General features: G+C 41.2%; 2 protein-coding genes across 22 annotated transcripts in view; one reads left to right on the top strand and one right to left on the bottom strand.

Annotated features, from left to right (window-relative positions):
• The first annotated feature begins 207 nt into the window (after positions 1-207).
• On the top strand, positions 208-2583 carry cd8a (CD8a molecule). The gene is made up of 6 exons (XM_058632109.1): positions 208-444; positions 560-883; positions 965-1060; positions 1144-1254; positions 1401-1440; positions 2043-2583. The coding sequence occupies exons 1-6, from the start codon at positions 396-398 to the stop codon at positions 2092-2094; spliced, it is 672 nt and encodes a 223-aa protein (XP_058488092.1). The 5' UTR covers positions 208-395; the 3' UTR covers positions 2095-2583.
• Positions 2584-2855: 272 nt separating this feature from the next.
• The window catches only part of cast (calpastatin), a 51880-nt gene continuing 27367 nt past the window's right edge, over positions 2856-27368 (bottom strand). For 5 of the 21 annotated variants that reach the window (XM_058630664.1, XM_058630658.1, XM_058630662.1 and 2 more), the window contains 41 exons: positions 25606-25710; positions 25141-25251; positions 24037-24159; positions 23494-23625; positions 22357-22401; positions 22176-22277; positions 21829-21909; positions 20734-20772; positions 19870-19956; positions 18699-18764; positions 18462-18587; positions 17793-17855; positions 17602-17706; positions 17382-17498; positions 17072-17149; positions 16878-16979; positions 14894-14980; positions 14711-14815; positions 14515-14631; positions 14350-14427; positions 14156-14251; positions 12955-13035; positions 12772-12876; positions 12576-12692; positions 12375-12488; positions 11411-11518; positions 11290-11328; positions 10787-10873; positions 10604-10708; positions 10408-10524; positions 8800-8913; positions 7960-8022; positions 7785-7886; positions 7514-7639; positions 7190-7282; positions 7044-7079; positions 6845-6961; positions 6307-6393; positions 5530-5559; positions 5154-5263; positions 2856-4235 (listed from right to left, as the gene is read on the bottom strand). In XM_058630664.1, coding sequence (XP_058486647.1) covers positions 5162-5263; positions 5530-5559; positions 6307-6393; positions 6845-6961; positions 7044-7079; positions 7190-7282; positions 7514-7639; positions 7785-7886; positions 7960-8022; positions 8800-8913; positions 10408-10524; positions 10604-10708; positions 10787-10873; positions 11290-11328; positions 11411-11518; positions 12375-12488; positions 12576-12692; positions 12772-12876; positions 12955-13035; positions 14156-14251; positions 14350-14427; positions 14515-14631; positions 14711-14815; positions 14894-14980; positions 16878-16979; positions 17072-17149; positions 17382-17498; positions 17602-17706; positions 17793-17855; positions 18462-18587; positions 18699-18764; positions 19870-19956; positions 20734-20772; positions 21829-21909; positions 22176-22277; positions 22357-22401; positions 23494-23625; positions 24037-24159; positions 25141-25251; positions 25606-25710 — 3708 coding nt within the window. In that variant the 3' untranslated portion in view covers positions 2856-4235; positions 5154-5161. The remainder of the gene's footprint in view (positions 4236-5153; positions 5264-5529; positions 5560-6306; positions 6394-6844; positions 6962-7043; positions 7080-7189; positions 7283-7513; positions 7640-7784; positions 7887-7959; positions 8023-8799; positions 8914-10407; positions 10525-10603; positions 10709-10786; positions 10874-11289; positions 11329-11410; positions 11519-12374; positions 12489-12575; positions 12693-12771; positions 12877-12954; positions 13036-14155; positions 14252-14349; positions 14428-14514; positions 14632-14710; positions 14816-14893; positions 14981-16877; positions 16980-17071; positions 17150-17381; positions 17499-17601; positions 17707-17792; positions 17856-18461; positions 18588-18698; positions 18765-19869; positions 19957-20733; positions 20773-21828; positions 21910-22175; positions 22278-22356; positions 22402-23493; positions 23626-24036; positions 24160-25140; positions 25252-25605; positions 25711-27368) is intronic. The other 16 variants (XM_058630673.1, XM_058630670.1, XM_058630672.1 and 13 more) reach the window with 8 other exon arrangements.

Below are 27368 nucleotides of genomic sequence, written 5' to 3'. Positions count from 1 at the left end.
GAAACAACAACACTGTTGATAAAGAACAGGTGAGAGCGTATTTGTGAGACGTGAGCTTTACACACCTTACATTATCATATGTGCTCTGTGTGTGTGTGTGTGTGTGTCTTACCTTTGAACGTGACAGTGTGTCACACACTGTAACCTGTGGACAGTGTGTGTGTGTGTGTGTGTGTGTGTCTCAGGGTGCACACGGGTGGGCTCCACTTGACGACATGTGGCAGACCACGACTGTGCTGCACGAGGCCTCTGCACCGCTCTGCTGCAAAGAGAAGCAGAGAAGAAGGTTACAGGTGGGGCGTGGTTTGATATCTCACTGAATTATCTGTGTGTGCAGACTCCAGCAGGCACCGCAGAGACTCGCTTTGCAGCTTTTTGTCATCGGTGACATTAAAATGGACCAAAAGTGGATTCAGATTCTGCTGATTCTGGCGTTTTATCAAAGTAAGTCCACTGAATGACTCTTCTGACCGCTGTATCCTCCATCCATTTCCTGTGCTTTGCTTTAGGGTAAGTGATGTTGAAGGTTGAAGGTTGATTTCACCACATTTGTGTTCAGAAATGGCTCGTGGAGCTGTCGCCACAGTCGTCAAAGAAGGGGAGAAAGTTGAAATCAAGTGCCAGCCCGCTGAAGTCGGCAGCATGGTCATCTGGTTCCGAGTAGTGGAGGAATCAGGGATGGAGTTTATCGGCTCTTTCTCCAACACTGGCAGCTTAAAGAGCAAACCGGAGTCTTTCGCCTCATTCTTTGGTCACTCAAAGATGGACCAACACATCCTGACAGTGAAGTCGTTCAGCAGAGATCGAGACAGTGGCACTTACAGCTGTGCCAGCATTAGAAGCAACGAGCTCAAGTTTGGCAAAGTGACCAAACTGACTGGAGGTGAGTGTTTTTGTTTGTTTCTGAAAGTAGGACATGAGATGGATTGACTTTTTCACACCGCACTCCACTCCTTGGTCTCAGAAAAGAAAGCGGAAGTTGTGACTGCAGTGGCCGTCGCCACCACCCAGAGGAACCCCCCCACGACCACCACGGCCTGTCTTTGTCCAAACAACAAAGGTAAAACATGAAGCTCTCACTAACTCGGAGTATTTGTACAAAGTGTTTGTGAGCAGCTGCTCAATGACGACGTTTTTCTGCAGAAGAGAAAACCACTTTGTCGCAGTTTTGCTCTCCGCTCATTCTGGGCCCGGCGGCCGGAGGCTGTGGCCTTCTGATCCTGCTCCTCATCATCGCCGTCCTCTACTGCAACCGTAAGTCCAGTCTGCATCACATGATTTTAAAAGCTGACCCCTGACCCCTCACAGTTTAGGTCTTTTTTTTTTTTCTTGATTCTTTTGCATTTATGTATTGTAATATGTAATTATAAATGTAAGCACTGTTATTGATAACATTGTAGGAATAAGGACACGCAGATGCCCACACCATCACAAACGAAAGTAAGTCATTTATTTCCCTTTTTCTTTACATTTAGAAAAACAGTAGTAGTTTCAATCATCCAAACATTTCTAAATATAAAATTTTTCCTGATTATATATTATATTGTGACGTGTTAATTATATTAGACGTGTTAATCCAAGGACACTCCTCAGAACTCATATATGAGTGAATAATTGTCGTATACTCTTTCATTTACTTTTTTAAACCTGTAATCTTCATATTTTCAGAAGAATAATACACTAACATATACTGTAAATGTCATATATTACAAATTAAATAATTGCTCACAAATTCAAAATAGTGAACTCAGATTACTGTTCATGTAAAATCTGTGAATAACATCCTCTTTTTCTGGTACTTGTCATTGACATAACTGTAATTAAGCGTTTATTACCATTGTTAATGTTTATTAACGCTCACAAGGAACATTAATTAATAATGGTTTATAAATGCTTCGTTTGAGTTATTTCGCGTTATTTTCTGAACACAAAAGCTTTGATGCTGATTAAGAAGATGAATTCTATATTAATAAATGATATTATTTTGTGTTTTGTCTGAATATTGATTTTAAAATGATGTTGATGTCGTGTGTTTTGTGTAGAGCGCGGATGATGGCTCCTCAGAAACAAATGATGACCAACCGGCACGTTTAATCTAAACGTCTTTAAACCAGAGTGCAGTTCACAGTGTTTGCTTATCTTCACATCTTCCAATTCACAGTCAAATTATTTGCTGGGAATTAATGCATAAAAAGGTTATTTTCAGGTATTTGCTGCATCATAAACTTGAAAAGCTCTTCAGATTTAGTCGAGTGTTGCCGCTCCGTCACGCTCTTCAGTATCACACAACAACCAGTGACTGTGGATCATAGTAAACAAATTAAAACCTGGCATATCCTGTTTAATTTGTGAAAAGAAATGTTTATATTTATTTGAGCTTTTTTTTATTATATAGATTTGATTTATGCTCATTTAAAAAAAAAAAAACATTTAAAAACTAGGAGACGTTATTTTCATCGTCTTTACATTGTTTCCCTTTTTCAAACGCATGTACAGTCTCTAATTTGTTGTGACTTTAAATATTGTAAAAAATAAAATAAAAAATAAAAGCATTATTGGTTTTTGCAATGACGTGTGTTTGCGTTTATTTGTGTTTCTCACACATCCCACTCGTTTGTATTCACATCAGTTATTCAGGGTCACACAATTATATATATATATATATATATATATATATATATATAGATATATACATATATTATATGTATAGTGAGATTGTGAAGCCCCCTGCCCTGAGTGAAGAGGAAGTGGCTGCTACATCTGCACATGTGAAAAACAACAACCGTGGCGTCGAAGCGAGAGCAAAATGATTTCCACTCGAGATTCCGTTCCCGTTCACTTGAAGACAAACACAATTCTCATGTAGAGTTTATTGATTTTTATGTTGAATATAATTATTTTCACGTCATTTTCTTGACATATTTAGCTTTCGTTAATTCACCCACAACAACAACAACAAAAACCTTTGACATGAAAGAAAAGACGACAGGAAAGTTGAGGAGAAATCACGTGAATTGACTTAGATATAGATGATACAGTGTTGTCTTAAATATTGCAAAACTATTTTTTACAGTTCCTGCTGGGGACTTTTCTTTATATTGTTTGTTTCTCCTCACATCTTCAAATTCATGATGAATGATTTCATTTTTCAGGAAGATTAGACTTTTCTGAAGATTCTGCTCCTGTTCACTTGAATACAAACACATTTCTCTTGAAAGGTTTATTGATTTTCAAATTGAATATACTGATTTCTTCTTGACACATTTAACTTTTTATTATTCATATCTTTTTGACTCACACCCGCACACAAATTGGCATGAAAAAAAAAAAAAAGAGAAAACTTGGGTAAAAATCCAAGAGATTTTACTTCACGGATGAAAAGCCTGATGTAAATTATACAGTGTTGTCTTATATATTGCAAAAATAGATTTTTTTACAGTATACAAAATGGCAGTTTGCAACCATCTTGGCTTACGAAGTGCACTTGCAGACACCAGTAAAGGTCAAACACTACATAAACCCTTCTCTTGACAGATATTTCTCTACAGAAAGAAAACAAAAACAAGGCACTTGCAAGGAGCTCTCAGATTCAGAACAAAGCGGAACACCTCCTGACAATCCTCCACATATTTAATCATGTAAACAACGAGCAGTCCAAAACACGAGCACACGGAGCTGTACACTAGTGTCTTAACAGCGTCTGACCACATCGTGATAAAGGAACTATTTATTTTCGTGTACATGAAGATTGCACAAACTTCCCGATACTATACACCCGGTCCACGCCGCTCCCACACACAAGCTGTCAGTCACCACACTGGAAAATTAGAAAGATGAGATGGATGTTCATGCAACGCCTTCCTTCCTGCCGTCAGCAACCAGAAGAACATGTTTTTTACACGTCTCTCAAACTTTTCCCTCCTTTCTTTTCTTTCTTTGTCTGTTCTCATCACTTTCTTCACATCCATCTTGTTTCAAAAAGTCTTTCTCAGAAACCCACAGAAACTGAAAGCTCCTCATCCACAGAGACATGAGAAAGGACGGCGTTGCACGCAGTGTGTGTGTGTGTGTTTGTGTGTTTGTGTATATACGTGTGTGTGTGTTTGTGTGTGTGTGTGTGTGTTGATGGGCATGTCTAGGTGTGTCTTTCATCCAATATACATTCTTGAGGATTTAGAAAAATAGAATCATCATCCAGAGAGCAGCTTGTGCGTCCCTGTGGCCTCCAGGACAACCTGCAAGGACATTAATAATAATAACATGTTATACTGAGGAATGGCTCCACGTGTCTGAACTTCAAAGACATCATTCTCTCACTGTGTAACAAGGACGAATTCACCAGCCCACAACATGACTCAGCTAAAATGAGTATATATATATATATATATATACACATATATATATGTGTATATATATACATATATATATATGTGTATATATATATATATATATACACATAGTATGTATATATATACATATATATACATATATATTGGGGAAATTGGATACGTTTGAAAAATTTGCTCCTTCAGAATTAAAATAATAGGAATACAATTAAGAAAATTTGCAACAGATAAAATATATACATTAACATGGAATGTAAACATTACAAAAATATGTTTTATATATATATTTTTTTTTGTATGATTTTTAACATCTGTCTACAGAAGAAAAATATCCTGTTTTTGTAAGAGATCTGACCGCAATGTTAGTGAAAATATAAACAGAATGGGTGAATCGAAAGTACATACAGGAAGTGAACTGAAACAGAAACTGTACTAATTTATATTCATATATGTATATAAATTTATATTAGTATATATATATATATATATATATATATATATTATAATGCACTTCATTATTATATGTATACAGTATACTTTACCCAATTTCCCCTCGGGATAAATAAAGTTATCTCTCTATCTATCTATCTATCTATCTATCTATCTATCTATCTATCTATCGGTCGGTCTATCTGTCTGTATATATATTATATCATATAATGTACTTCATTATTATTAGTGCCATAACAGAGACATTTAAGGTTTTACAGCAGCACAGACAGTAAAAAATATCAAGGCCATTTATTGTCATCTTTAGTCAAAAAAGAGGAGCAGGAGGAGCAGGAGGAGGAGGAGAAGTCATCTCACCTCGCGGTCTAGCTCTTGCCTCCCTTCTTTGTGGACTTTGGCACGACGTCTGTGCTGAGCTGAGCTGAGAGCTGCTCAGCGGCAGACGGCTGCTCCTCTGCATGATGTTTCTGAAAACACAAAACAAGGTTTCACTTACAAACACATGGAGGAAGAGAAGAATCATCATCATCATCAGCAGCAGCAGCTGCAGCAGCTCTGCATGCAGTGATTACAACAGGTCTGTGATTAAACATGAGGCAAAGCAAAGACAGACAGTGTGATTCACATGCAGCACGAGCCTCAATCATTGATTGTGAATTAGAATTTCAGTGCACTGATTCATTTGTCCAGCTGGTGGCAGGTCTTCATGCAGCAGGAACAGTAGTTTGCTTACTTTAGACTTTGACTTTGACTTGCTCTTGCCCTGTAACAAAGTTGACACCTTGGTTAAGTGCAACTGTCCCACGTTGCTCGGACAGTCGGTCTGTACTGCTGCTGCTGCTGTGTGTGAGCCTGCTACGTGTCTCAGGCTAGCTAGGTGTTAGCTATTGCTAGCAATTTCAGTCAATAACAGCACTGTGTGTACAAATATGACACAATAGTAAAAGAGTCAGTGTCGCATTTAGCATTTAGCTCTCTCTCTCTCTCTCTTCATTGTTTTCTTTGTTTCGTGCCCACCAGTGACACTTGGTCCTGTTAGCGTAACTGTTAGCAAAGATGGCCGACACTGTTTACATTCTGGGAATGAGGCTGAGTTAGCGTCGTGGTTTCAAGCCTCGGACCAAGTGTCACTGGTGGACACGTAACAAAGAAAAGAATGAAGGTATTTCCTCGACTCAGGGGAAACTGAGGTTTGGAAGCACAACTTTTCAAAAATACTAGCCCTTTTCTAGTAATACAAAGCTTAATGCTAATCGGTGAAGTATTCTTTTAATAAAAGGCTCACCTGATAAAATCTAGGTGATGATTTAAGAATAATATTCTTAAATCCTTTATCGGTATGTTGCTTTATCTTGTTAGTCGTTGATGCTCTACTTGCTGCACATGTTCAGTACGTTTGGGTCACTTGTGCGGTTCAGTTCTTATTGGTTTCTGTAGAAGTCCTGGTCTTTTCTTGATGTGAAAGAGTGGTGCATGATGGGAAGGGATGTAAGACAAATGTTCTTCTTACCTTGGGTTTGTCTGTTTTGGGTTTGAACTCTGGGGCGTCTGGGAGCAGCGTGCTGGCCAAAGATTCCATAACAGGACCTGCCATTGGCTACGAAAGAAAAACAACAACTCACATTTCATCACTCCCAACCTTCGTGTTCTTATTTTGCAGGGGTCTCTACTTCCAGACACGACGCCACAGCTCAATGACTGTTACTATTACTGTTAATGTTAATATTATCCTCATCCATCCTCCATCTACTGCGTGTCCTTTACTGAGGTCACATGAGGAGCTGGAACCAACTTCTTGAAATGAACAACTCATACATGGCAAACAAACAGCCAGTCAGACTCACACTTTAGAGTGTCCAGTTAACCTCTGCATGTCTTTGGACTGTGGGAGGAAACCGGAGAACCAGGAAAAAACCCACGGACACACAGGGAGAACATACAAACCACCACAGCGCTCCACCGTGTGGCCCTGATTCACAATCAATCCCCACAACACACTCACACACACACACACTCCTGACTGTGTTGCTGTTGAGCTTCTGTGCTACCTTCAGAGGCTTCTGCTTGGTCGTGTCTGCAGATGCTGTGACTGGTGCGACAGGTGTAGGAACAGCGGTGAAATCACTGGACAGCAGGTCCAAGGCTTTATCATCATCCATGGTCTTCTACGGGCAAGAGAAACACGGGACATTAAACACCAGCTGCACACTTTTCGAGTGTCGTTAGTGCATTCTGTGACAGACTTACCTCCTTAGGTGCTGCAGGCTTTACTTCTGCCATTTTCTTTAAAATAAAATCAATGCTTATTAGATCAGTTGTAATTATTTTGGAGGGAAACATGAAGGCATAGAGGCCCAGTTACATTCTGCTATAACAGCACACACACAGTTTACCTTGAGATCCTCCTCAGTGGGTCTGTACTCTGGTGGCAGTGTGTCATCTCTCTCTCCCATCTTAATCAGCCTCTCTTCAACAATCTTTTTCTCCTGCAGCAACAAAACAAATCACAACTTTGTTTTCTGAAGAAAATCCAGTGTCCAAAAGAATACTGGCTGTGTGTCTGAAGTTTTGCACGTGCTGGCACATTTCTATTTTCTTCTATTTGTGAAGATTTCCCTGACCATGCTGCATTTCTCCTCTGTTCGGTTGTTTATCTAATGTAGGACTTCTCAGAACTTAGTTTCTTTTGGTATTTGTTGAAAACGGCTCTGCATTACCTTGACGACGTCTTTGGCAGGGACTGGGCTGGGCTGGTGAGGGGTGGGTGTGATGTCTGCCAGTGTGTCAGACAGAGCATCCAGAGCACCCAGAGCATCCAGAGCACTGTCTGCTCCTGGCACCACCTGAGCACAGGAACGCAGGCAAACACCACCATAAATAAACACCGACAGTCCATCTTTGTGAATTTGGTTTTCTTTGTCTCCTCTTGTTGTTGCTGATTGCAGAATCTGTGACTACTTTATTCAACAAAAAACAAAAAGCATTCACCTGTGGGTCAGGCACGGAGGGAGCAGCAGACTTCACCGCAGAAGCGGAAGAGGAGGAAACAAATTCCTCTGCCAAGGCATTCAGAGCAAAATCAGTAGATGGCTGAGGGAGGGAGCAGAAGGACAGAATTATTATACTATCATCATCATCACCATATATCTACTGTATAGCGTACCTTTGCAGGAGGAGCTGACGGGGAGACGACGGGAGCCTTGACGGTCGGAGCTGCTGAGCTGGTCTGCAGGTGGACGGACATGGAGAAGAGGAAATGTTTTTAGTTTTTAAGATTATTGCTGCTGATTAGGGCGGCGACTAACGCTTATTTTCATTATTGATGGACCTGTCGATTACTTTTCACCATGAATCAGTTCACTGGTCGGTCCATGAAATGTCAGTAAATGTTGATCAGTCTTTCCAAAACCTCAAAATGATGATGTTCTCAAATGTCCAGTTTTGATCATTAGAAAATATTCACATTTAGAGCTTTATTTATTTATTTATTTATTTATTTAATAAAAAAACACATTTAATAGCTGACCATTAATTAAATCGTTGTAGCCCTACTGCTGATAAACCACAAGACACAAAAAATCTAATTCATCCTCATAATAATAATAAAAACAGCCTATAAATGACATTATCTGCATTCATATTGTCTTAAAACCTAAATTTGATAGTCTTGTAAATAAACATGTTTGTTTCTATTTCAGCTTAAGTTTATGTATATATATATATATATATATATACACATATATATATATACATGAATATATATATATATATATATGTATATATATATATATATATATGAAACTACTAGAGAGCTAACATAGCTTAGCACAAAGCTTTGCTCTGTCCACAGGCAAAAGTACCTGGATAAACTTTATCATGTTGCTTTTACACACAATAACAACAGATATAAAATGTACATTTGCTACATTTAAATTGAGAGTTAAGTGCAGCCGTGCTTTGTGGCTGCGGGTACAGTGTCGTTAAACACTGATCCACAGTGTACCTGTATAACAGGAGCTGAGGGAGTGACAACAGGAGCCTGAACAACAGGAGCTGCTGAGGAGCTCAGGAAGTCTCCAGACAAGAAGTCCAGAGCGTCACCTGTGTCCATGGTGGGCTGCAGGAGGAGACAAGAGACAGATCAATCATCAATCACCATCAAGGGTCATTTTAAAGCCTTACATTGTGTTGGGGATCAGCTCATTCAAGATGGAGTCACATGCATCTTGGATGGAGAACACATGGCCCCTTGCTCAGAGACAAAGAGTGTCATAAAACTCAGTCAATAAAGATCCCTTATCTTCCACACATCAGTGGGAAACCCACCTCAGTGGTCACTTTTGGACATGTGACCCCCATGTAACAGGCAATACAAAAGCCAGGTTTCCCCTCCTTTTTTCGCCTTTCTTCTTCGCTCTTCTCGTCTCCATCTCACCGGAGGACACAGGCTCCTCTGCTCTCCCCTGCCCTTCTGGGTGCAGGAAGGACACAGACCTCAGCTCTTCGACTGAAGACCCTTCAGCACAGAGCTTAACAAGCTTCCAGCAGCAAGAGACCCTCTCTGCTGATCTTCGAGCAGGCCCGCTCACAGCAGCCTACTATCCTCCCATCAGAGGCAGCGACACCAGAGCCTGCCTAAGGATCAACCAAGGATCCAGAGCCAAGTTAGCTCCAACTAGCTAACTTTGTGAGGAGGAACCTGAGCCACAGACACCAGAAACACAGTCAACCATCTACTGTTCCTGGACCAACAGACAGCACCTCAAAAGGACACTTTTGCATCTTTTAAGGACTTGGTAACGTAACTGGGCCTAGCATAGCATTACACTACTTGGCTAAGCATAGATGAAATGTTATACTGAGCTTACTTGCTCACATAAAGTGTTGTTGTAATGCCTAGATTTAGGTTAATATGATGTTAGTGATGTCCATGCTTCTTAGCTCTCAGCTCTAGATGTGCATGCTTCTAACCTCTCATCTAACCTGACATCTCACTTTAGAAAAGTAGTTAACCAAGAAACACAGCAGCCATGCGGTCAAGAAGCCATCTTTGATTCCGCCATCTTGTTGTAGTTTCTTTGTCAACCGCCATCTTGATTTGTAGTCTACCTCTATCTGACTTGACCATTTGACCTGCATACACACAGACTCTCTCTTTTCCACACACATACACTGTATATTGTTACATTTAGTAAATATTCTTGTTTATATCTTTGATGTCTTTTTAATAAATGTTTTATAAATATACAGTCTGGTCTGATTAATATTGCACAAGTGTGTATATTGCCAACCTCTTCCCTGTAGAATTCCAATCCTTCAATTCACCTAACTATTGATGTAGTATTGTGATTTATCAATTATTAAGTTAATTATTAATCATAATCCAAATTGGTAGTCGCTTAATTTATGAGACTGTTTTTGGAGGTTATGAATTAATGGTTCATTCAGAACCGATTGTTCTCCTCTGTTTGAGAGGAGTGGTGCCCCGATTTGAGTTTGACTCAACTTTTTATAATAAATTAATTATTCCATAATTAATCAATTATTAATATTCTAAATTCATAACCAATCACGCCCCTAATCCCAACAATTGAATTAAACGCAGTCTCACCTCAGGTTTAGGAGCAGGCAGCTTGTCCAGCTCCTCTTTATTAAACCTGTACTCTGGAGGAAGTGTGTCGTCCCTCTCTCCTACAAGAACACCCTTCTCCTCATTGAGCTTGTTCTCCTGTGACAACACAGAAGACGAGGAAATAAGAACAAAAGTGCGACTGATAGATAACAACAGCAGACTTTCTGACTCGTACCGAGACAATGTCCTCAGGTCTGAGTTTGGGGGATTCAGGTTTTGGTACGTCTGCGGGCAGCAAGTCGCCGAGAGCACCGAGAGCATCCAGAGACATGGAGGCACCCTGAGGAGAGAGCAGCGGAGGAGTTCACACAAAGCAACAGTGGAAACGTGACAATAAAAACTGAGCCAAATATCTCACCTGTGTGGTCTTGGGCTTGCCATCAGCGGTGTCTGTTTTAGCAGGCGCTTTCTTACCAGCAGGGGGAGCTGCAGAGGATTCAACTTTCTACACCAAACGACACAGATGAAGAAACATCACAGAAATGACCAAAAGCCTTTTTGAGTAAGAAAATAAACACACGTTACAAAGTGCTTCAGGAAACACGTGACACATACGATTAGAAAAATGATCTGATGTGAGTTTGTGCCGTAACTAACAAGGTGTCAGGTCTTTGGATTAAATACTGCAGATATAAAGCAGGATCATGGAGTCATGTCATCTTTTTCATAAAATAATGTAGACAAACTGTTGTTTTATAAAAGTCATAAAAAAACAAGAGAAGGAAGTATAAGAATAGAGATGCGTGGAGCTAATGTAACACATTAAGTTTAATTCTTCTTAACTCTTCAGGTCTAAACTGTGATTGTCAAAGAACAAAAATGTACAATCAAATGAAAACATTTCAGTATCGTCATGGTTACCGTCACAGTCTGGGGGAGCCCAAACGTACAAACTGCAATCTGTGGAAAAACAGGGACACAGATTTAAACAGACATAAGAGGACATGAGCCTCATGACAGTGAAACACAGCTGGACCTTTACCTCTGGCTCCTTCATGGTCGGGACCGGAGCCTGAACTCCAGAAGCTTGAGTTGGCGCCACAAAATCTTCAGAGAGCAAATCTAGAGCTGACAAATCCTCTACTTCGACCTGGAGAATAGAAACAACCTGAGTTAGTGTTTCATTAAGAGTTTCATATGAACTAAAAAGAAAAAACAGTCACGTTTGTTTCTGCCAACACTCCCTCACTTTAGGCTACATTTATGGGATGGTTGAGACGTGTTTGAAGTGTGGTTGTGTGAGGTACTACCACACAATCAGTGCTGACTGCAGCCGGCACATGCCCTGCACTGAGAGCCAGCAGCAGACACAAGCGCCCGCTCTCAGTGAAAACACATTTTAGCCCCTTAACAAAAGACTCGCCTGATAAAAGCTCCGCCAGCCTGTCTATGATAACGTGTGTTAAGATTTCAGCAGCTTTGTGTCGGTGTTTGACTTTTCCTGAATGAAAAGTGAAGTTTGTGTCACTTTGTAAACGATTTCCTCACCAAACCAAAGTCCAGAGAAAAGATCTGGGATTTTACAACACAGCACAGGGGAGCTGTTGATCCACTGCTGCCTCCACATGTCAGTTCACATGTCTTATTTTGTGACTTCAGTGTTTGAAACAGGAGTTTACAAGTTTAAGTTTCTGATTGGGAGAGGCCATCTAATGGTCAGATAAAGCCACATATATATTCAGATATCCAGGACTGAAGCAGGTTTGGATTTTATTAGGTGAGCATTTTGTTGAGAGGCTAAAATCAGTTTCTCCTTGTGTCTCCACAAGCATTCATGTTCTCACTGTGTCTTGGTGCAGGGGGAACACACCACACTTCAAAAAACTATTACTTTCAATATGGACCCAAGAGAGAGAGAGAGAGAGAGAGAGCGTGCATAGTTTTGGACAGGGGCCGAAAACAATAAGATAAATCTGCAGGTAGTTAAACACAGATCCACAGTGTACCTGTATAACAGGAGCTGAGGGAGTGACAACAGGAGCCTTGACAACAGGAGCTGCTGAGGAGCTCAGGAAGTCTCCAGACAAGAAGTCCAGAGCGTCACCTGTGCCCATGGTGGGCTGCAGGAGGAGACAAGAGACAGATCAATCATCAATCACCATCAAGGGTCATTTTAAAGCCTTACATTGAATTAAACGCAGTCTCACCTCAGGTTTAGGAGCAGGCAGCTTGTCCAGCTCCTCTTTATTAAACCTGTACTCTGGAGGAAGTGTGTCGTCCCTCTCTCCTACAAGAACACCCTTCTCCTTATTGAGCTTGTTCTCCTGTGACAACACAGAAGACGAGGAAATAAGAACAAAAGTGCGACTGATAGATAACAACAGCAGACTTTCTGACTCGTACCGAGACAATGTCCTCAGGTCTGAGTTTGGGGGATTCAGGTTTTGGTACGTCTGCGGGCAGCAAGTCGCCGAGAGCACCGAGAGCATCCAGAGACATGGAGGCACCCTGAGGAGAGAGCAGCGGAGGAGTTCACACAAAGCAACAGTGGAAACGTGACAATAAAAACAGAGCCAAATATCTCACCTGTGTCGTCTTGGGCTTGGCGGTGTCTTTTTTAGCAGGCGCTTTCTTACCAGCAGGGGGAGCTGCAGAGGATTCAACTTTCTACACCAAACGACACAGATGAAGAAACATTACGGAAATGACCGATAGCCTTGTTGAGTAAGAAAATAAACACACGTTACAAAGTGCTTCAGGAAACACGTGACACATTTAGAAAGACACAGCAAATACAAACAGACTCTGGTTTGTATTTATCTATCACTTTTCTAGCCTTGATGACTCAAAGCTACTTTACACTATACTCTCAGTTTGATTTGGCTGCTGCTTCCATTGTCGGTGACTTGATTCACAGAGCTCTTGTGGACAGAAGTCGTCGGACGTCGTGACTCGATCACTGTCGCTCCTAGAAAACTACAACGAGCACGTGTGTTGACAGGTTTTCCATCGCTCTGCATTGGTTGTAGGTCTGTCCAGTTGTGTACTGAGGCATTTTGATCTACATCCATTTAGAGCTGCAATTAACGATTATTTTCTTAATCCATTAATCTGTCGATTATTTTCTCGATGAATCGTTTGGTCCATAAAATAGCAGAAAACCTTAAAAAATGTTGATCGGTGTTTGTCAAACCTGGAAATGATGATGTTCTCAAATGTCTTGTTTTGTCCACAAACCAAAATGATTCACTTTGAATGATTTCTTTGTTATCCAGAGCAAAGAAATGAAGAAAATACTTGCATTTAAGAAGCTTAAACAATCGGAAATCTTGTTTTAATCATGAAAAAAGCTTCAAACCGATTCCTCGATGATCAAAATAGTTGTCGATTAATTTAGTAATTGATTAATAATCGATTGTTTCAGCTCTACATCCATTGGTCACACCTCTTAAAAGGGGGAGGTAACTACACCCTTTCAGTCTGGCATTAGCAGGGCGAGCTTTGACTGCTCATCAAAACTATAAAAGCACTATCTGAATACAGACCTGTTACTATTCACCATGAGCATGAAAACAAAAGGTTGTAGGAATCAAAGCCCTCAGTTTATGTTAGTGGACGACACAGTCGACCAACTGAGCCACAGCTGCCTTTGAAGCTGTGACTAAAAACGCAAGAGATTTAAAAATAAGTTCTCTTGGAAATGTCACGTGCACGTTCACTGGTCCCAGACTTCATCTCTGGTAAAGTAAGAGCTCTAACAAACCACTGTGACGCTGCTGTGCTGTACCTTGGCAGTAGAAGATGAAACTACATCCTCCAGAGAGATAATCTTTATCTCGGGAGCAGGAGGACACACACACAAGGTCGGAGCTGCAGGGGCGATCTGCAACCGTCAGCACAAATGTTGTTTAGATGAAATATTGGGCCTATATATAATGACCTGTGAGTGTATCATTTGATCATTATAGATCCACAGTGTACCTGGACAACAGGAGCTGCTGAGGAGCTCAGGAAGTCTCCAGACAAGAAGTCCAGAGCGTCACCTGTGCCCATGGTGGGCTGCAGGAGGAGACAAGAGACAGATCAATCATCAATCACCATCAAGGGTCATTTTAAAGCCTTACATTGAATTAAACGCAGTCTCACCTCAGGTTTAGGAGCAGGCAGCTTTTCCAGCTCCTCTTTATTAAACCTGTACTCTGGAGGAAGTGTGTCGTCCCTCTCTCCTACAAGAACACCCTTCTCCTCATTGAGCTTGTTCTCCTGTGACAACACAGAAGACGAGGAAATAAGAACAAAAGTGCGACTGAGAGATAACAACAGCAGACTTTCTGACTCGTACCGAGACAATGTCCTCAGGTCTGAGTTTGGGGGATTCAGGTTTTGGTACGTCTGCGGGCAGCAAGTCGCCGAGAGCACCGAGAGCATCCAGAGACATGGAGGCACCCTGAGGAGAGAGCAGCGGAGGAGTTCACACAAAGCAACAGTGGAAACGTGACAATAAAAACAGAGCCAAATATCTCACCTGTGTCGTCTTGGGCTTGCCATCAGCGGTGTCTGTTTTAGCAGGTGCTTTCTTACCAGCAGGGGGAGCTGCAGAGGATTCAACTTTCTACACCAAACGACACAGATGAAGAAACATCACAGAAATGACCGAAAGCCTTGTTGAGTAAGAAAATAAACACACGTTACAAAGTGCTTCAGGAAACATAAGGTCCCAACACATGACACACCCAGAAAGACAATCACCTGTATTGTAACACGTGTTTATTTCTATGTATTATTACTGAAGTGTTTATAGTCAAAAGTAAACATCAGCAGATCACTGTTAAACAGCATGGCTTCCACACATCAGCACAGCCCCAGTCCCACAGCTTCATTTTGTGAATAAAGCCAGAGAGACCTACAGACTAACGGTTAATTCCACCATATTGTTTGAACACCGCACCGTTTGGAAGTGCGGCCGTGGCCGGGCTTAGTGGTGAAGAGTAAATGAAGATGGCACACAAAAAAAATTTAAATAATTCAGCTTTGCCTGAAATAAATAAATGAATAAGGATGAATATGTCTCTGGAATGATGGAGAATCAGCTCTGAACTCACTCAAACCAAAGTACAACCTGTGAACATAATCTCTGCAAAGTTTGACTTTGATCAAGTGAAGCAGAACAAAATGAGAGAGATTTTAGTGCATAAATTACAGGCAAGGACTCATTTGCCACATTTTGGAAACATCTGTGCCATTTGTATTTAAACCATGTATTAAACTACTTTCTTTACTTTTATATAACTAGTATTGTTAAATAAAACAATTGATGGCATTGTTTCAAAGTTCCTGCAGACTTTAATATGTTTTCCATTGAGACTTGTCTCTGCTGGCCTGTATCTCAGCGAGGGAATGGACAACATGAATGGATGACATCTCATTGGCTTCCTTACAGCCAATAGATACTGCTTTGGCGTACACAGCAGAGTCGCAGCTTTCATCTTTGTATGTGTTGGACAAGATGGCCGAGCGTCAGCTCCAGAAATGAAGCGAAATGCGCAATCATTTTTATTTACAAAGTTTGACATGTAGTTTTTCATTTAGGTGTTATTGAGCTGTGTTTGTTACATTTAAAATAGGTTTTTACAGCTTTGTAGCCCAGATTTCGCTGACAATTTTGATGCCCAGCTTCAAAATATTTGTTCAAAATTCACTTTTTTTGCGATCCTTATCCAAAATAGGCTGCACAGACCTTCGGGCACAAGAGGGTAATAATAATAATAATCATTGACAGAAATAAACACATTTCATGGTGATTGCCACAGACAAAGCAAATACAAAAAGAATAAAACACACACATGCAAAACACTTTTACAAATACCAAAACAAATGAACAAAAGTTAAAACAAATTTTACAAATCCTGGAACAAATTTCCAAAAGCCACAGTCCTTACGGAAAGGGAATGTCCCAATTGCTGCGAGAGACCCGGAAATGATACCGTGATCGCTCAGTTGGTGACTCATGTGTGTCATAAGAATGGATACTTGTGACCGACTGAGGTTTTGTCATGTTTACGTCTTTGTAACAGTAATATAATATGTAAAATATACACCTATAAAACTGTCCACAGGGCATTCCCCTAAGGACTGTGGCTTTTGTAAATTTGTTTGAGGATTTGTAAAAGTGTTTTGCATTTTGTAAACTTGTTTATATATGGCACTTCCAGGCCACCATATTTAACCCCAAGTCGCTCCTGACAGCTGTGTTGGCAGCATGTGAACGAGTCTGTCATAGACTTTGTGCTGCACATAGATGCACTGTATGAATGTGTGAGTGAATGAATGGGTGAATGGCAAAACTGGAGTGTGAAGCAACTTTGAGTGAGCATCAAAACTACAAAAAAAAAATACAGACCATTTACTATTTACCATGAGCATGAAAACATGCACGTTTACTGGTCCCAGACTTCATCTCTGGTAAAGTAAGAGCTCTAACAAACCACTGTGACGCTGCTGTGCTGTACCTTGGCAGCAGAAGATGAAACTACATCCTCCAGAGAGAAATCCATAATCTCTATCTCGGGAGCAGGAGGACACACACACAAAGTAGGAGCTGCAGGGGCGATCTGCAACCGTCAGCACAAATGTTGTTTAGATGAAATATTGGACAAACGACCTGTGAGTGTATCATTTGATCAGTTATAGATCCACAGTGTACCTGGACAACAGGAGCTGCTGAGGAGCTCAGGAAGTCTCCAGACAAGAAGTCCAGAGCGTCACCTGTGCCCATGGTGGGCTGCAGGAGATAGAGGAACATAGAGGACATTTAGAATCACATTAATACTAACACATTGGCTTCTCTATGGACTTTGGTGCAGGAGCGTGAGTGTGTTGCAAATGTAAGTTTCCAATCAGAGAAGACATTACAGACTTAAATGTAAGTAGATTTTATCAAATATTAACTACATACTCAGTGCAGTCTGAACGATGACTTAAAGATCATTCAAATGTATCGCTCCAAGTCTCACCTCAGGTTTAGCAGCAGGCAGCTTTTCCAGTTCCTCTTTGTTGAACCTGTACTCTGGAGGAAGCGTGTCGTCCCTCTCTCCCACAAACACACCCTTCTCCTTCTTGAACTTGTCCTCCTACAAAAAAAAAAAGTGACATTTGAGGAAACAGGACATTTCCACGGGAGACGCCATCAAAAGCTGTAAGAAAGCGAGGCGGCGACATCGATGGCGCTCTCACCGATACGATGTCTTCAGGCCTGAGTTTGGGGGGTTCAGGTTTTGGTTCGTCTGCTGCTAACGTGTCACCAAGAGCACTGAGAGCATCCAGAGACATGGAGGCGCCCTGAAGAGAAGAGAGGAACTCATCAACTATCCTTTAACCTAACCTAAATAAGAACGTTAGAATACTGTCCACTTTATATCCAGTACCTCCATCTTAGCTTTTTTCTCAGCAGGAAGTGCAGGATCCTTCGCCACAGGGGGAACGGTTTTCTACAACAGCCAGCAGAGAAGACACTTAACGCTGTACACGTCCACGCGTATACAGTATAAAGACTGATGCTTCAGTTAAAGGTCCAATACGCAACATTCTCAGGCAGAGAATGACAACACACAGTCTCAGATTGTTCACATTGTGTTTGTCGACTGTGTTTCATGAAATAAAAACATTGAAACACAACCCTGTCGTATTCAAAACCTGTCCTCCAAGTTGTACTGAAAGCTTATAGTTCAGGTTTGTGCTGCGTGTGACATAATTACGAGTTCCGCTTGAATGTCACACACGTCACACAGTTAAGTGATGGTAATTAAAAGAAGATGTCAGACAGTACAGCTGCCTGCTGCAGGGTTTCCTCCACAGTTTGTACAGTATAATGCTGTAATAATGTAACCTCATTGATACATTAACTTTCCTATGACTCTTTCACAATAAAAGTCTGGCTGTAGTCCACTAAATTAAATGTTATTAATGTAGAGGTGCAACACAGACTCAAACATTCTTAGGCAACCTCTACTAGTTGTAAGGTCTTGACCTTGAGATAATGTAAGTTGTAAATGAAGTGTAAATTCTGAGCCGACACACTGTTGCGTGAAAAGTACCGGGGCAGTTACAGAGGGAAGTCCGGCGGCCAGAGAGAAATCATCTGAGACGTCCATCTTGGCTTTCTTATCAGCAGGAGGAGCAGGAGACACATTCACAGGTGGGACGGCTGCAGAAGTTCCCTTCTGCAACACAGACGACAGACGGACATCAAAGTCTTAGTGTCTCTTAAGTCACTTTCACATTATCACAGAAACTCAAGAGATTTGTATTTATTTATTTCCTTTTTGGTTTACCTTAACAGGAGGAGGTGCAAAGTTAGCAGGGCCAGCAGATGAGGCACTGACCACATGATCTCTTTGCTTTAGATTTCATGGAGAACAGAATAAAGTGGGAATTGGTTAGAGCAGGTTTAATATAAGAATCTTAATGAATATATAGCACTTTTAGGGCAAAATGCAAACCAAGGTGCTTTAAACAGACAAAATAAAAACACAAAGGCAATCAAACAGAAAGAGCTTTTTGAAGTAACTGTAACTTAACTTGTGGTTTTTATTCAAGCAAATAACAGTTAGTTATAACAGCATGTATTAGCATTTCCATATCATTCTGAGTAAATAACAGTATCATTTTGAAAGTGCTTCATAAAATGACATATTGTGACTTTGCTGAAATGGATAATAAAATCAAGATCAGCATCTAAAGTCACTCCGTAGCCTTTATTGTCTGTCTCTTTTCCTTTGGCCCCACAAATACTCAATCGGGTGTTAATCTTAAATTAGGTCCATGAAAATATTAAACAATACATTATAAATATTCTGAATTCTCAATAATTTCCTGAGACTAACGGCCCTTTTCCACCATGGTCCCAGCTCGCCTCGGCACGGCACGGCACGGCACAGTTTAGGTCACATCTCCACTTAAAAAAAAAAGGTACCTACTCAACGGGGGCGGAGTCTTCACTGCACAGCTGTGTGAAACTGCGGTAAGACACACACAAGCGAGTGACTAGTGACTTGTAGAGCAGTTGTTTTCCGTGTAACTGAGCAGGCACTACAAAAGTACCTGGTACCAGGTTCTATGCCAGTGGAAACACAACTTAACCGTGCTGTGCTGAGGCGAGGTGTGGCGCGCCGGTGGAAAAACGCCATAAAGAGAGGAGTTGCTGGCAGGAGACCGGCTAAACTTGATTTAAAGGCCAAGGAGAAAGGTTACGTTTTTAAGGACACATCTGATGTGCCGGGTCAGGCCATTCCAAAGTCGAGGGACTGCCGCCTCAAAGGCTTGGTCACCTCAGACTTTCAGCAACAGCTGGTTAGCCGATACTGTGACTGTGGTGTGCATGTGCATGGTAGCCATATCAGAACTCAGATGAAGGGCTTGTACATCGATGATTAGACAGGCCAAACTTTAACTATGCACCTCTTAAGGCGACATGCTTGTCATATTTGTCTTGCAGACTCTAACCTCTGGCTTCTTGGCTGCAGCTGGAACCGTGGAAGTCATGAATCCAGCTGAAAGGGAATCCAAGGCCTCGTCTGTGCTCAGTGGTTTCTGAGAAGAAGAAAAAACATCACGTCAGAAAACCACAGACAACCTGCTCTCATCAGATCTGTGTTTCTCTGACTAAAACCTTCAATTACTACACTATCAGCTGCATGATCCTCCACTAGATGGCGTGCCAGGCCAAGCCATACAGCAAACAAAAGTGGGCAAAACACTGTAAACCAGATGGCATGTACCAAAAGTGAAGGAAAAGTACAGACACACCCTGAAGCATTCCATGGAGACAAAAAACTATAAATAAAATCCTCAAAAATGATACAGACGCATAAATCTAATTCCATTCAGCCAAAATATGAAACCTTTAAAACACAAACCTCTCGCTGGAGAAAAGTGTGGAAACAGATCATGAGACAAAAGCAAAGAAGACTCGTTAGACAGCAAAGAGGGAGGGGGGCTAATGTGGGTGTGTTCAGTGTGAGTAAACAGTAACCAGCATATGGGTGGACATCGAAGTGTGCGACAGATGTATCAGTGCATTCTTGTGTGTGTGTGTGTGTGTGTCTTTGTGTTGCTGCACTGGCAGAACATGAGCAAACGAGTCGGAGCAGAGACGGTGGTTCATGTTTGCTCAGACAACACCCACTGCAACGCAATACAACATTCCCCCCTGTAGAGGAAGCAGCATATCACAGGCAAACAGCTTCCTGTGTGTGTCTGTGTGTGATGTTAGTTCATTCTGCTGACACAAGAGCAAGTTCAAATGGAGCCTCAGTCTAAACTTGAGCTCATCACAACATGGGAGTTAAGAAAGAAAGCTTCACTTACAGGAACATCCTTAGGTTTTACATCTGCAGGAACTGGAGCCTGGAAAACACACAATAAATGTTACTGTGAAGATAGTTTTAGATTCATGTTTCTGTGATTTAAGATCCCTCTGAAAACAGGCAAACGCACAAAGTTTGAATAATTAAAACTAACAAAAAAAAAGAAACACTGAAAAAGCTTTAATTTAAACGAAGGCCATTTTGATCTGTTTTTGATGCTCTACGCTCCAAACTGGGGATGTCAACTATTAACCGTCAGTTGGTAAACTACAGTAAAGAATTCTTAAATGAATGCGTTTTAATTAAGAAATAAAACATTTATTAGTATATTGTATACTCCTAAAGGAAGAAGCTGGAAGAAGAAGATCAGTATTTTGATTGAGTTTGCAGCCTCTGTGCAGAGGTGGTGACTGCTCGTGGTAGATCACTTCCTTTTAAGAAGTTTTTAAAATCAAACGTCCTCTCCACTGGATGTCAATCCTGTGGACTGGTGGAAAGAGAACAAGGCTAAACGATAGTCAAACTTCAGTTCAATCCCTACAGAGATTGAACTCAAATGTTTAACGATAATGGATGAAAACCTGGAGACATAAGAATATGAACATGTGTCAAATGAGCTGCATCAACTGCAGGATTTGTTGATTTGTCCATTGCATTTTTTTGACATTACTAGTTGAAAACTGTTGGCTATGTGCATGTTCTCTTCCCTAAAACCAGCCTGACTATTTGCAGTAAGCTGTGAGCCATAGATGCAGAGATGTTCTGCAGTCAGTGTCTGCAGAAGTTATCAAGAGTGTTTAGCAAGGAATTACAGAATTGAGTGGAAGCAGCAGTGCTCTGTGCTTAAAAACACCTTTTCCATTATAGGCCACGTTGAATCCCTCAGGACTAACGACTAAAAGACAATGTAAACATTTTTAATCGTTGTTACCTTACAAGGTCTGACATTCCCCTTAGCAACAACTGATGGCCTTATATTTATGCAGAAGTTATAAGTGAAGCGACTGGACTCACCTCTTTACAGACACTTGATTATTTACCATATATATATATATATATATGTAAGGGATCGTAAGGGACATAAGGGAGAACTGACCATATCAGTGAATCTGTATCCTGGAGGCAGCGTGTCCTCTCTTTCTCCACACTTCTGACCCTTCTCAGCGGTGACGTCATGCTGTGACACATGCAACACAGTCACTCACACCAGGTCCATGCTTCAGCTTAGTGCAACCACAAACCTACACAAGACTAGGGCTGGGCAATATATCAATATTATATCTATATGGTGACATGAGACAAGATATGGTCTTAGATTTTGGATATCATCACATTAGCTTTCTGGATTTATATCCTGATATAGAGTATATCATAAAATAGATTGTTATGAGATTTCCCCACATCACCCAGCCCTCACACATGCACACAGTGGCTGTGCTCTACCTCTTGGACCTCTGGCCCAGTGTACACTGGCTGTGGAGGCAAGACAGGATCCACTGATGGCAGACTGCTGGCCAGGGCATCAAATGGATCAACTGCAGGAGCCTGTGCATGTAACACAATTCAGCACACGAGAGCAAGCGACATGCTTTTCACAGCAACGTAAAACTGCTTTAGTTTTTACCTCTTTGGCTCCTTTCACTGCAATGGAAGGAACCTCCACTTGCACCTGAAAAACAGACCAACATCAGCTCACAATGTTCATGTAACACAGTGGAATTAACCTGTGGTTCAAACACCACGAGTACAAAAAGGTTACATTTCTGCTATATGTTTTAGTTTTGGGCCAATGTGAACATTTCATGTCACAAAGTAATAAAGCAGGGTTTCTCAATCCTGGTCCTGGGACCCACTGAGATGCATGTTTTAGATGTTTCTCTGCCCCAGAGACACCTAATTCAAATATCAGGGTCATTATCAGGCTGTCTTAGAGCAGGGAAACATCTAAAACATGCATGGCAGAGGGGCCCAGGACCAGAATTGAGAAACCCTGTAATAACACAAAGAGAAAGAAAGAAAGAAAGAAGAAAATTAATAAAACATAATTAACTGGTACATGTAGGGACATATGTCCTTATTTGTGCTTCTAAAAACCTACAGATACAGAGTAAAGATCATGGTAAATAATCAGCTCCTGTGAGTCACATTAAACATTAAAGATCTTCCAAAATCAATTTATGATGAATAATCAATTTATTGTGGGTGCTTTTTATCGCAACGTACGATAAAAATCATTTAATGTCACTCGAATGACAGTGAGACAGGTGGTACGGTGAAGATGTAACGAGTAGAGCTAGAGACAGTGGACTGTGGACTTGAAATACCTGGAGTCAAGAATCTAAAACAATGGACAGTGCACAAGAGATGAAGACGAGTGTCAGGGCTGATGTGTGACACAAGGAGAGCAGAAGGAGTGAAAGAGAAGGTCTACAAGTGATGTTTGGCTCGGAGACAGTGGATCTGTCTGAAAAACAGGAGGCGGAGCTGGAGATGCTGAGTGAGCCGCATGGACAGGATTAGAAATGAACATATTCCAGGGACAGCTCAGGTTAAATGTTTGGAAATAAAGTAAGAGAGGCAAGGTTGAGATGGTTTGGTCACGTGCAGAGGAAGAGGAGATTATATTGGACAAAGGATGTTGAAGATGGAGCTGCTGAGCAGCAGGAAAAGAGGAAGACCACAGAGAATGACGGCAAGCACCATGAGATAGAAAAAAGAGGTCCAGATAGCTTCCACCTTGCTTGGTTTCAGGCTCCTCTACCTTTGCTTGTGTCGATTTAGCTTCTTCTTTCCTCCCCTGCATGGACGCACTTCCTGCTGCAGCTGGAACCGGCGTTTTGGCAGGAGCAGCTTTGGACACGCCAGCTTTGAGCGTTGTGGTGGCAGTGGTGCTCTAAAACACAACAACGATTTACTCTCTTAACCCTGAAGTACAAGTAAAACATAACAAAATACTCAGACGAAAGACGGCAAATAGATGATCAGATATCGGACAGATAAAGATGTAAAATCAGAGACAATCCTATCATCCCGTATATTTCATGCTTCACTATTGCACACAGACCGTAAACATGTAAATGAAACCAAACCAAACACTGAAATACAAGCTGACGAAAACCTCCACCACCATAAGAACTTAGTGTCACACTGTCGCCTTCTCCTCTCCACCTGTGTCTTCTTCTTTATGTCAGGCGTAAATGTGCTGATGCAAAACACAGAACACTCCTCTGTTCTTCCCAAAAGGTCATTTCCACAGAAGAAGAAGGGAAAGGTCAAGCAGCGACTTCAAAGTGTCCAGCTCTACCTTGGCGGTGTCTTTAGGTTTGGTGACAGCAGAGGCTGCAGCTGCTCCAGCAGCAGCAGCAGCGGCGGCAGGAGCGGGAGCGGGAGCTGTGGCAGTGGCTCTGACTTGGGAGACGGGTGTCGTCTACAGACATGCAGCCAGAGCATTATTCACACACACAGTGACGACGACACACACACTGCCCGTTTACAGCAGTGGACAAACCACGACGTGTGAAGAGTAATGTTGACAGTGTAAGTGAAAAAGGAACATTCTAGCTGTACAATGACCACTGGTCACATTCTGGACTCATCTCACCACTGATCATTGTGTCAGTGCTGGTATTAGGTGTTAGGTGAGGTTGCATGAGGGTCGCTCAACACACAGATTATTTAACCACCATTAAACTACTTGCAGAACACAGTATCACTGCCTGCAGGGATGACATCATACTTGGTGTCGGTATGAGTCGGTCAGATAAAAATGTAAAAATCCTATATATGGCATGCTTCACTGTACGCAGTTTATTTCTTTCACATTACATTACATTACATTACATGTCATTTAGCAGACGCTTTTATCCTTATTTCTTCTTTATGGGAGAAGAATATTTGTTATATAGTTGGTGAATTATGTAATTGAAGTAACTTGAAATGACACAAGTGCGAAGTGTTAACAGCTTCATAGTTGAAAAGGTCTTAAATGAGTTTCTCCTTGTGTCAGTGTGTGTGTTCACGTTGCCCAAACAGGGGCACACACACACACACACACACACACACACGCACAGACAACACAGTCAGCACTCACTATATGTGCCAATACCTCATACAACCACGTTCAATAAACCTGAATCTCTCTGACTGTAAAAGTAAGTCCTGACTGGAATGGGAATGTGAGTGTGTAGGTTGCTGTTGAGCAGCTGATATTTATTATATAATATATTTAATATATTATATAATATTTAAAAAACAGCGCGTGTTTCCCTGACCAGTGATGTTCCAAAATGTTAGCACAATCTCAACACACCTCAGTGTGAGGAATATTTGTGCCGAGCTGGCTGGTTTTTATATGAAAGTGATGTAAACAAAAACAAACAGCATGCTTCCACCATGAGGACATCATTACCTGTGGCATCTGTTTAGGACCGCCCCACACACCTGTTGATGTCATGTCAATAACAGTAGCACCAGCGGACGACATGTCAATAACAGTAGCAGCTGCCAGCGCGCTGTTAGTCTACAAACCAAGGAGCACGTGTTTAGAGAAAGCCGTGAGAAGGTTACTGGTTATTCATGAGATGACTTATTCCACAGTCTGTGAAGAGCAAAGAGCTTATTGAAGCGACAGCTGTGGACAGAACTGTCCATTTGTCAGATCCACATGAGAGCAGGCCCGAGTCAGGGAAACAGAGGTGAACAACGGAGGCAGAGAGCTTCCATGAAGCCAGTGGAGAACAAGTGTGAGCTGCTTCATGTCGAGCGCACGCACACACACACCCAAGAGCGACGCTTCCAAAAGAGGGAAACTGTGATTCATGTCACATGACACCAAACAGCCACTAAAAGCCTCCACCACTCTGAGTCCCTCTACCTCTGCTTTAGGTGCTGCACTTCCTGCTGTCCCCGCTGAAGCACTTCCTGTGCCGCCCCTTCCTGCTGTGGACTTTGCAGCCATGGTGGATCCAGCAGATGCCTTCTGCAACGCAGTTTACTCAGCATTAGGAGAAGTCATGTTTTCTCGGCCGAGCTGAGACGGTGATGACATCACAGTGACATCACTGGAGACATCTGGAGACTTTCTACACCATTAGGAAGAAGAGAGTGTGGGTGGCAGGGAGGGGCAGTGATGTCACTTGCATGACAGGCCATCACCTGTCAGTCCAGCTCATCCTGGTGTGTGAGAGCTGAATGATCGCATTGTTCATTACCATGATTTGTCTATGAGAGCTAATACCAAATAAAGTTTATGTTATCTTATATATGTATATATATATATATTTATATATATATATATATATATATATGTGTATATATATATATATATATATATATATGTATCTATATATATATATATATATATATATATATATATATATACATAAATATATATAAGATGAAAAAGAGTAAACAGGAAGTCGCTACGAGAAGGACAAACTTACAGATAAACCAACAATGATGATAACACAGCCTCTTTGGCGTAAATAATAAAGATAATAATAATTATGATAGTTACAATTGCATCCAGTGCTTGTAATTGCTGATGACTCACAGCGTGAGTACGTGAGTACAAACTCATCTGAGGTTCCTTATTATACATGAGATACCCTTCATATTATACCGTATAATTATATAGGAGTGAAAGCCATGCAGCACACAACACTTTGACCATTGGAACACGACACTGTGTGCATATATACAGCACTGCTGCACTTCACTTTACACTGCCACTGAAACTTGAGGAGCTGTTGCCAGTTGTGGCAAAGCTAGTTAACCTAAAGAAGGGTCACCAAGGTCAGCTGCTAACAAGAGCCCCTCACAATCTGCTCTATAAATACATGAGCAACTATTAAAAAAGGATTGACTTACTATTTTCAATATTATTAGACCTATTTTTTTTGTACACAGCTGCTTCCAAATATCACACTAAAGCCTTTCTCTGAAGAGCAGACACCAAAATAGACAGGTGATGAAAAGTCCTCGAGCTGACACTGTTGGTTTGTTCAGTGTCTGAACCTAAAGCTGCAACAGGCTCTGAACTGCAAACACTGACAAGGCAAAGACAATGTTTTAACCAAGAAGAACACGTTCACTAACAGAAGAGGATAAAAGTCCAGAAAACATTATTGTGGAAGTGAAGAGGACTAACCTGGACACCATGGACCATTATGGACCATAAAGACCTTTAATGGCATAGCTGGCATTAATGGCATTGGTTTGTTTGTGGTTGTTTTGTTTTTGTTTTTGTTTTTAAATAAAGCTTTATTTGAATAAGTATACATTACAATGTATACTGTCACAGAAAACAACTAGGGCGACTATGGAAATGAAATGAAAGTTATCACAAAGCAAAAAATCCCCAAACACAAGAGGTCGACAGTGATTAATATAATATTGGTTGTACAGTAGTCCCTCACTAAAATGCGGTTCACCTTTCGTTTTGTTAATTTTTTTTTAGTACAATTTTGCATGCTTTTTTTACAATACATTTTTTAAAAATGTACTAACGCGCATTGTGCTCTGACACCGTCAGAGGAACTGTGAAATACGCATGAGTCACTATTAATAATTTCTTACGTGTCCTCGTAGGTTGATCATTAAAATTAAATTTGTTATTTCTAATAGCTAGGAAAACGT

Source organism: Solea solea, chromosome 6 (assembly GCF_958295425.1).
Source record: "Solea solea chromosome 6, fSolSol10.1, whole genome shotgun sequence".
Classification (NCBI taxonomy): Eukaryota; Metazoa; Chordata; class Actinopteri; order Pleuronectiformes; family Soleidae; genus Solea; species Solea solea.
Note: the sequence above shows the minus strand (reverse complement) of the source record. Positions and strands in the feature narration are given on the sequence as shown.